Below are 10,982 nucleotides of genomic sequence, written 5' to 3' on the forward strand. Positions count from 1 at the left end.
GTACCATAGATCCCAGTTCGCCGTACACAATGATGTCCCCCAGCCAACGTCAAGGGAATTGGCCAGGCTCTCCTCAGGTCTCTGGGCCTTCTCCAGCTGCACGGATGCCTGGGATGTCACCAGCCAACCCTTCTTTACATTCTCCAATACCAGATGTTTCTCATTCTCCACGAGCGGGAACAAGTAAGTCATATGAAGTATGAGTGATACAAAAGGCAAGATCCTATGCCATTAAAAGAAGAGGAGGTTCAGTCCTATTCAGTATTTCACTGTGAAACCTTTGTTGATACGGCATAATGATTCTAGTACTCAAAAGCTAGCAGAGGCTTATTGGTATTAGTTAACTGCTTTATTGTTACAAAACAACTAACCTAAGAACCTTAATTTGTCTTTTGTATCTAATAAGTGAAATGTGATTGGATGAGCATGTACAGTTAGCTAAACTCTTAGAATAGTGGTTTGAGTGAACTAGTCACTCAATTTTTCAGTGTAAAAATGGAATTTTCTTCAGCCAATAAGTGTTGTAATGTGAAGTAAACATCTTCCAAAGATTGTTTAAGTCTGTGCCCTTACTTTTCACAAGTTTTCTATTTGGTATACATCTACCATACGTAATTCACATTTCTTTGGTGTTTTTTTTGTCCAGATTTTTAAAATATTTAGGCCAGACAGGAAGAATCTTTGGCTTTCCAGATATTTTGCCACTTTCCATGCTTTCTGGGACTGGTTGGAATTGAAGCCAAAGACATTGCATTTATTATTTTACTCTATTATTACATTTATTATTTTACTGTATTATTATTACATTTATTATTTTACTCTCTTTATTATAATTGGAAGTATACATAAGCACTTTTACATTGAAGAAGGTTAGAATAATGGTTTAATTAGAGTTGGAGAGTCTTATGTAAATATTTGGAAGACGTAAATATTTGGAAGATGTAAATATTTGGAAGATGTAAATATTCAAAAACATTTAACCTGATGCCCCAATAAATGTAATTTTATTGGTATCTATTTTTATTTTGAAATTTACCAGTATCTGCTGCATTTCCCACCCTTGGCTTATATCCGGGTGAATACATTTTCACAGTTTTTTGTGGTAAAATTAGGTGCCCCGGCTTATATTTGGGTCGGCTTATAGAGTATATTATTTGCACATCTGTTGAGTGAAAACAAGATGGGCTATACTTATCCAAATGACACAAAGTGGATCTGATTATATTGTATGTTTCTCCTACATAATTTAGTAGCCTGCTGTGAGGAAGGATTCATTAGGAACTTAGACATTAGGTTCCCCTTGAGATGATAGCACCCATAAATAGGAAATACTACTAATGATCATTCTTCCATTTGACACTGGGTACACATTACATTTTTGAATAAACAGAATCATTTATAAAACTGTTGGAACTGTTCCTGCATTCACTTTCAAACTTGAGAAGGCAGAAAGATGTGCAGAGATCTGACTCTACATTCTTGCATTGATTCTAGCTATAAAAATTGAAAATTGCGAGTAACAGGTCACCCAAGCTTGTAAGCATAACTAAATTATTGTAAGGATTTCTGCTCTGGCTTTCATATTAATACTTTTTTAGGAATGTATGCTTTCCCTAATCTTGATATCTTTGAATTTACAGTATTACATAATTTTAGCATAAGCTACCCCTGGAAGCCTAAATTAGGGAGAGTGTTATTTCAAACTAATACCTGCCTATTTGGAATTTTTCCCAGTATTGGAAGCATGTGAATTATTATGCATCCCTTGATAGGAGATGTGAGATATTCTTTTTCTCCTGTTTCCACTAGGTTCCCAAACAATGCCAACCAACATGCCGCCTCCTCGTAAACTACCTCACCGTTCCTGGGCAGCATCTATCCCCACAATTCTCACTCACAGTGCCTTGAACATCCTGCTCCTGCCCTCTCCCACTCCTGGGCTTATGCCAGGGCTGGCGGGAAGCTATCTCTGCTCTCCACTTGAACGTTTCCTTGGATCAGTTATTATGAGAAGACATCTCCAGAGGATTATCCAGCAGGAGACGGTACTTGAGGGATCAGAATACTTAGCAATGCAGTACCTGAACTGAAAAAAAATTAAATGTGTTCTTCTAGCATGTGATGCAGGGGTTAATATTAAATAGAAGGTCTGCTTTTTTGAGAAGCTATTTGTTTTTTACATGTTGAACTGTGTGTGAAGATTGATTGATGTTCATCATTCTAGCATTCTTTCTACAATAACTGAACTACCAGGAAATCTTTGCATTGCCTGTAAAATTCTGCATGCAAGCATTGTAAAGACTTCTGTGGCATATGTCTTGAGGGGTAAGCATTCCCCTTCATTGGTTTTGGGGGTGGTTGTTACCTCAAGAGAACTAAGATTGGACTTTAATGTGTCTTCATCTGTAATTATAGAAGGTGGAACTTACTCGGCATTGTGAATTTTCTCAGTGCTGGATTGCTGGAGAAGAAAGTCAAAGCTCCTTTTTTGAAGCCTGTATTTTAAAAAAATGCACTTTGGTTACTGGATCAAGTTCAAATTGCCCTAATGTCCACAAATAAACAGGAATTAGGATTAGCAAATGGGGTGCGAGATCTGTCCCTTCAGATATTGTTGAACTGCAGTTCTTATTGTGCCCGCTAATAGCTAGATTTGCTCAGAATGGTGGGAATTATAATCTTAACAAAATCTGGCATGGCATCGATTTTCCATTTTGAATATAAAAGTTACTTATATCAGAGAATTAAGATTCAAAATACTCTTTTGCAGGAGTTTGTGACTTTTTGAATCACTTCATTGAATCTAACTGAAACTTCCTGTTAGTTGCTAGGATACTCAGCTTCTCTTTGGGGAGAAAGGAATGCTTCTAATTCCCTTTCTCAGTCCTTTCTCAGGGGAAAAAGACATAGTTGTTTGCAGCCTTGCCCCCAGTGGCACAGCGAATTAAACTGCTAAGCTGCTGAACTTGCTGACCAAAAGGTCGGCAGTTCGAATCTAGGGAGCAGGGTGATCTCCTGTTAGGCCCAGCTTCTGTCAACTTAGCAGTTCGAAAACATGCAAATGTGAGTACATCAATAGATATCGCTCCGGCGGGAAGGTAACGGCACTCCATGCAGTCATGCTGGCCTTGGAGGTGTCTACAGAGGATGCCGGCTTTTTGGCTTAGAAATCCAGATGAGCACCACTCCCAGAGTCAGACACGACTAGACTTAATGTCAGGGGAAACCTTTACCTTTACTTCTTAGTCTTGTTTATTGTCATAGGCTATTACTTGAGGCTGAGTATGATTACCTTCTACGTGTAGAGTCTTGGCGATGGGCCCGTAATTTACTGTAGGAACCTATTCTGGATCCATATGTTCTTTCATAGTGAGGACATCGATTTTCAGATGGAAGGCAGTCCCGACAAGGGTTGGCTTGATGCACCTTCCACTTGATAAAATAAAATAATAAAACTTTATTTCTATCCTTCCCTCCCAGTGGGAACGCAGGGTGGTTCACAACATACAGCAGCAAACATTCAATGCTGTAAAGTGCGACTAAAAAAAGCAAATAAACAAACCATAAATCAAATAATAACGAATTAGACATCAACATTAGACAGTAGTGAGACATTACAGCAAATTAGGCATCACACAACTAAAAATTCACATTTGACGAATAAACATTTAACTTTTAACATTTATTCGTCACATTTGACGAATAAACAACAACTTCATTTATATTCTGCCTTATCTTCCCAAGGGGACTCAGGGTGGATTACAACACACTAAAAAACACATAGAGGCAAACATTCAGTGCCTCACCACAAAAGCAGACAAGGATACAATTAACAACCCACCCAATCTCAACACCAGTCAATTTAAAAACAAGACTTAAAAGTTGAGACCAATACAAATTAAACATTAAAATTTAAAAGCCCGAGTAGCAAGACCTCCATTTGTGCCTCTTTGAATTCCACAGCACTGTTGGTAACAGCAGACCTCCAGTTAGAGCTCTCCAGGGCCAGGTCTTCTCAGTTCTCTGTCTCTATGCCACAGTTTTTAAAGTTAGCTTTAAGCCCATTTTTAAATCTCTATATAATCTTCCTTCAGTTGTAGATATAGAAAATATATTACATATTGACTATGGCAGTAATTATGTTTGTGCCAAGGGACCAGGTGAGATTGTTGAAGAATGGGAAGGCAGTAGGAGAGCTGCCAAGATGGTTTAACATTAAACTTCTTCCCTGGCCTTGCCCGTCTTTTCTCGACAGAGTGAACAGTTGCAACTGTCATCCATTTAATCTTTTCCTATGTTTTCATAATAGAGAGGAGTTGAAAAGGCACCACCAGGGAACACAGTGAACTTTTCTGTTCACTGCAGTCAAGTACCAAGGAGGCATACATACAGCTTAACTTTCATCTCCAACCCAAATCTTTGTTAGACTGAACACCTAAGTTTTCCATTAATGATCTAGGTTTATTACTAAGGGATGATTTTGCTTTTTAAGTATCTTGAATGGAAAGAGAGACAGTAACAGTGATGCAAATAGTCAGCTTGGTTACTTGTTTGACCTTCTAAGAAGAAGGTCAAAAATCATGTTGCTCTTAGCAGAAGGACTGTGGATCATAATAGACAGTGCAGTCTACTGAGTGAGGATGAAACAAGTTGTCCCTTGTGTAGCTGGAGGAGTCTGTGTATTACTTCAAAAGGGTTTACTTTACAAACCCAAGGATTGCTCTGAGCTTAGGTTAAAGTTTAATTCTATTTGAGATACAGCAAGTGTTAAGACGTCTCCAACTTAAATATATTGTCCAGAATCGAGTATGGCAAAGAGGTTTTTAAAATTTCATTCCAATCACATATTATGATTATTTATTTATTTAAAAAACAGCTACAGCTAATCAACTCCAACGAACCAGGTGTGATCATGTTCAAGACAGATGCCCTGAAGTGTAGAGTTGCCCTCAACCCAAAAACTAACCAGACACTGCAGCTGAAAGTAGCACCTGAAACTGCAGGGCAGTGGAAACAAGAAGAGCTACAAGTTTTGGAGAAATTTTTTGAAACCAGAGTAAGTGCTTCATGTTGTTTATCAGTCATTTGATCTTTGAGTAATTGCATCCTAATTTTATTTGCACTAACACATGGAAAACTTAAGTAGAATGTCACTAATTCAACAAATGAATAAAATTCCTATAAACGTCACAATTTTCCTTGCAGTATTTAAGAAGGGACCTATAGAATTTTGTCTTTCATTCATGCTTCCTTGTTCCTCATCATGAGACATTGGCATCCTGCTTTCTTTGTGGGAACAAGTCCAAATCCTTTCCTCCTATTGTATGATTCATCCCAGTGCTTCACCTTCCTAGTTCCCCAAAAAGAAGTGCAAAATATTTGGACTGCTTTTCACAGATCAAGAAGCCAGTAGAAGAGAGAGAAGAAAACATAATGAAAGGCAGAACATTCCACTAATAGCCATAAGCCACATCTGGTCTCCTTAGTCCATAGGCGGCACTTTCCCCATTCCTGTTTATAGGCTGACAGGACTCATTTTTATATTCATGCAACTTCCCTTTTATATGTTCTTGAACTAGTATGGGTAGACCCATGCTGCTGGGGTTATTTCAGAACTGGGGCATTGCGTGTTTTCAGATGTTGCACCTTATTTCCTAGAATTTATGTTGCAGCAGATGTTGAGACAGCCAGGATTTTGAGAACTGGCAGTAATGGTCATCCTTAGCCTTTGGTAATTTTGATTTCACTATGACTGTGGCGCAGTGGGTAAAACTGCTGAGCTGCTGGACTTGCTGCCCATTGTTAGCCCCAGCTTCTACTAACCTAGCAGTTTGAAAAAAAATGCAAATGTGAATAGATCAATAGGTACTGCTTCTGCAGGAAGGTAGTGGCATTCTATGCAATCATGCTAGCCACATGACCTTGGAGTTGTATACGGGCAACACCGGCTCTTCAGCTTAGAAATGGAGATGAGCATCACCCCTCAGAGTGGGACACGACTAGACTTAATGTCAGGGGAAACCTTTACCTTTACTATGACTATGTCATGTGTTGACTATTGACTGAACAAAACAGTACACAGTTATAGGGACACCTGTTAACAGACTGCATTTCCTGTAGGTTGCAGGACCACCCTTCAAAGCCAATACTTTAATAGCCTTTACGAAGCTGCTAGGAGCACCTACGCATATTCTCCGGGACTGTGTACACATTATGAAACTAGAACTGGTAAGTTGGTTTTACCCTTACTGGAGAAAAAGAATATAGCCTTATTTTCAAAACTCAGACTGGGTAATTTGTATGTCTTATTTCTGTGGCATGTTTTATTCAAACAGTTTCCGGATCAGGCAAGCCAGCTGAAATGGAACGTGCAGTTTTGTTTGACAATTCCTCCAAGTGCGCCACCAATCGCGCCTCCAGGAACACCTGCGGTTGTGCTGAAATCCAAAATGTTGTTCTTCGTAAGTAAAGCAGTACAGTCAGTTTCTAGTATTTCTTTGAGGGTGGGGTTGTAGGTTTTGATCCTGAATAAATGAATCTGTAAGATGTAATCTAATAGTACATCTTATTTCATGCACAAAATTATTAAACATTTTGTGTATAACGTAACCTTCAGGGTATGTGTATAAAGTGTATAGGAAACATAAATCTATTTCCTGTTTGACTTGAGTCTTATCTCAACATTATATGTCTATGCAGAAAAAAAGATGCTAAAAACAAACAGATCCAAAACATTTCTGATTCCAAGTGTTTTGTATAAGGGATACCCATCTTGTATCACATTTTGATAACTACCTTATCTTGGCAGCTGTTTGTGTTTCCTTTAATTTTTCTATTGGGCAAATGAAGGAGGAACAAATTCAAGTCATTTCAGTAATACAGAAATGACAATGATCTTGTGCCCTTTGCCGTAGCTGTGATCAAAGGTATATTGCCAATTGACACAGTTACCATTTGTGCCCTGTCCACAGCTCCAGCTAACACAGAAGACCACAGTGTCCCAGGAAGCTGTGAGCATAATAGTCCCGATCATTTATGACATGGCTTCAGGGACCACACAACAGGCGGATATCCCCAGGCAGCAGAACTCTTCGGTTGCGGCTCCCATGATGGTTAGCAATATTCTAAAGAGGTTTGCAGAACTGAATTCACCAAGGCCAGGTACTGTACATGTCCAGTAGGTCATCTTTTCTGCATGCTTGAATGGGCAAAGTCCAACTTTTAACACTTTCAGATTGCACTTTATTGCTAGTAGTGATCTGCTTATATTGGTCTCGTTATAAAATCTCTGAAGACCATAGTTTGAGATTAATGCATGCTAATGTTAAACTGTTTAAATCAAACTTTCTTATGGTGCCAGAAGGGTTGGGTTATTGGCACAACGTGGACTTTATGACATTGACCAAGCTCGTTTAATGCACTTAATAACTTGGCTCATGTTATTGTAGTCATAGCTGCACTATTTTAAGTGTTGTCATGTGAGCCCTGTGTATATATTTCTGTGAAAACTAGTGCGTGTTAGTCATCTTGCACTGTAGGAATATGTTTTCCCATTTCTTGTAATTTACCGTTACAAGGTTTCCTACCTGACTTGTTCTCCACTGCACTCCTCTGAGGGAAGCCTGGGGGCCAGGAAGATGGAACTACTAATAAATTACTCCATAAAGTAACAACTTAACCGCACTGGCTTATACTTTCTGTATCCCATGACTAACATTTCACCTTGACTGTATCTTTTCTCTTGTGCTGCCTGCTTTGTTTCTGTGAGAAACATTTTGTAATCAGTCTCACTTTTCCTTTAATAAAAGTGTTAGAAACTTTTGAAAAGTGATTCTTTTTTGAACAGCTCTGTTCTTGAGTATGGAGAGTTTACCCAAAGCACTAATTACTTCACAGGAATGTTTTCCCCCTGCAAAGATACCCTTATTTACTGCTTACTGGTTTAGCAATTAAAATCACAGTCGTGACTTTAATTTATTTAAATGAATTCCCGACATATTCTTAGTGTAGTGTTACAGCATAGACACAAAAGTGACACTGTGTGGATATACACCTAAAATTTAACTACACTGGAACAGCTGATAGTATTGATGGTGCGGATGGTGCCTCTTCAAATACTTGCCTTTACTTTGGTAACACTCCATCCTGAAACCCTGATCAGCACTAAGGGAAACTGCGATTTGGGAGGGTTAGCCATTTTCTTCCACCGGGGTATAAAGGTGAGTTAACCGACATCCACGCTGTGTGTCACAAGCAGTTGGAATATTGTGCATGCTGCCCATAATTCATGCATGCGCCAGAGATACCTATTTTCTGCCATCCAAACGCTGTTTCAGGAGGCAACTGCATTTCTACCCCTCAATTGTAATGCATTGGTCATCTATTACCCACGTGGCTTTACTGACACTGGACAAAATGTTGTAATTGCATTTTTGTCTCATTATTTCGAATGATAATTGTATCAACATAATAAATTATGTCTTTTAAGCTACATTTTACAGATGGCTCCATTCATTCACAACCCATAAAAACTAAGAAGACAAAAAACAACTCCAAAGTCAGCAGCCACTTATTTTTTGGTGAATGTTTTTTCCTCAGGAGGGAGACTCAGTCTGAGCTGTTAGTCCTGAAATCATGGCTGATCCTTGCCTTAGATTCTACCAACAAAGGAGCTTATTATTTATGGAAGCATAAACTGTTGTTTTTTAATAGTACTCTGCTGTAGGTTGAATGTTTGATGTCACTGACAATAGATGTGTGCTTTCTTAGTCTCATTTAGTATTTATACATTAAGTGGAGAACAAAATCTTTTGTATCGGTGCCTGTAAAGCTAGCCTTTCATCACTAAGGACAAGAATTTGGAGCAGCTTCTATTCTGCTATTAGTTGTGATAATACTAATCAACCAGCTCACATGGTGGTTCTCAACTGTGGGTCCCCTGTGTTTTGGCCAACAACTCCTAGAAATCCCAGTCAGTTTACCAGATGTTAGGATTTCTGGGAGTTGAAGGCCAAAACATCTGGGGACCCACAGGTTGAGAACCATTGATAACATTAAGTGACCAATTGTTTCTTGCCTTTTTCAAACAGAATTTTGATTTTCTGTTTTAGAAGCTTGGCATATAATACATGCCTGGTCCTTCCTGGATTATTCAGTCTTTAGAAGTAAAATTCCTCAAATCGTATCTAAACACAGAGCAGCACACGTGGAAGCTGTTGCATTCGGTCCTCATAAAATCATGCAAGTGATGATAGGTGATGAACAGAACCACCTAGAGCAGTGGTTCTCAACCTGGGGTCCCCAGATGTTTTTGACCTTCAAGTCCCAGAAATCCTAACAGCTGGTAAACTGGCTGAGATTTCTGGGGGTTGTAGGCCAGAAACATCTGGGGACCCTAGGTTGAGAACCACTGACCTAGAGCTTCAAAACTAAGCAGAATTTTGAATCCACATCTTGGGAAAATCCCAACATTTTGCACTCAACCTGGCCTTTTTAGTTGTGTGAAGAAAGCGTTTTTACAGCTTTGGATGAATGCTACTTATAGTTTGCAGCATCTTGTGCTTTACAAACTTATTGACATTTTTATTTTCCATACTAGAGGGTTGCAGTTTCTGATAGGCTAGGATGAGGCAGTTTAGATGGTGTAAGTTAGTGGGTTACAGTTGTACTTGAACATAATTGTATTTGCTTTAAAAAAAAAACTGAGTTGAGGCACACCCTTTGATGAATTGACACGTTGTTGATTGACTTTATCGCTTCCATGACTGACATACTTCTGTCGCTAACTTGTGTTTCTTTCCCTTGTTCCAGGTGAATGTACAATCTTTGCTGCTGTTCGTGATTTAATGGCTAACCTTACACTGCCCCCTGGTGGGCGCCCATAGGCTATTTTTAAGCAAAGGGTAAAAATGAAGCCGCAAAAACATTTCTCTGAAATAAAGCCTTCAGTTATATAAAATGGAAGAGACGTTTTCACGTGTCACATTTTTAAAAAGAGCTAATACATTGGATTGGCCTACTTTCAGGGATGCACTTTCATAAAAAATGTTTTTGTACAGTTCTCTGTATGTTTCAAGGAGATGTTTCAAACTCTTAATAGATTTATGTATCCGCTTGCCAGTAAATAGAGTTAATATTCTGTTTTATACTACAAAGATTATGAAAATGCCAAATTTGTTTATTTAAATGTTTTTTCCTATGTCTTGGTGTAATAGTCTTTTTTTTAAGGGCAGGTCTGTCATTTTTGGAATACTGTAAAACTGTGACAAACTTTATATTGACGCTGTATTTTAATATGACTGCTTTGAAACATTTACAATTGGGCTTGTTGTAAACATGACCCCCCCCCCCCAAAAGCAATATTTAATAAACTAGATTTTAAAAAATGCGTGGTCATTTCAAAAATATTCACTTATACACGAATAACTTCTTAAATATTGCTTGCTATGGAGTTGTCATGCTGTTTCTTGGTAGTTCATCAGTTAACATAGGTGGGAAACTGGCTCTCCAATAGTCATGTGCATTCAGGCCAAAAGTCCTACCGTTTTCGGATCCATTTTTGTCTGACCCCTCATTTCGTTTACCAGAAAGTTGCCTAAAAGGGGAGGGGTGTTTTCCATTTAATTCGACAGAGATTTGGCCCATTGGTTACAATGGGAAACTTTAAAGGCTCAATTCTCAGTCATGTTAAGGCCTACCTGCATGAAACCTATCTCAGTTGTAGACCCCATTTACAACGGCAGGCCTGCCAACTTTCAAAACAATTCACAAATCTACTGAATTTTTAGAATTATTTTTAGTTTTAAACATAACATTTTTTTAAAATAAGACAAACCGCAAGAGAGGGTTCTGGGAATTGTATTTGCCATTTGTGTCCATTCTCAGCCACCAGGCTTTTTCTTAGCTGAGAGACACAGAAAGAGAAAAACTTCAACTCCCATCATGCTCTGAGAGGAACCTTCAGTGGCCACCCTATGCCAGTG

General features: G+C 38.6%; 1 protein-coding gene across 2 annotated transcripts in view; it reads left to right on the plus strand.

The window, feature by feature from the left end:
• The window catches only part of MED14 (mediator complex subunit 14), a 44,202-nt gene extending 34,239 nt beyond the window's left edge, over positions 1-9,963 (plus strand). For both annotated transcript variants that reach the window (XM_060770189.2, XM_060770191.2), the window contains exons 25-31: positions 1-183; positions 1,810-2,045; positions 4,877-5,056; positions 6,121-6,228; positions 6,336-6,461; positions 6,972-7,161; positions 9,811-9,963. In XM_060770189.2, coding sequence (XP_060626172.2) covers positions 1-183; positions 1,810-2,045; positions 4,877-5,056; positions 6,121-6,228; positions 6,336-6,461; positions 6,972-7,161; positions 9,811-9,884 — 1,097 coding nt within the window. In that variant the 3' untranslated portion in view covers positions 9,885-9,963. The remainder of the gene's footprint in view (positions 184-1,809; positions 2,046-4,876; positions 5,057-6,120; positions 6,229-6,335; positions 6,462-6,971; positions 7,162-9,810) is intronic.
• Positions 9,964-10,982: the final 1,019 nt, after the last annotated feature.

This window comes from Anolis sagrei, chromosome 3 (genome assembly GCF_037176765.1).
Source record: "Anolis sagrei isolate rAnoSag1 chromosome 3, rAnoSag1.mat, whole genome shotgun sequence".
NCBI classification, from domain to species: Eukaryota; Metazoa; Chordata; class Lepidosauria; order Squamata; family Dactyloidae; genus Anolis; species Anolis sagrei.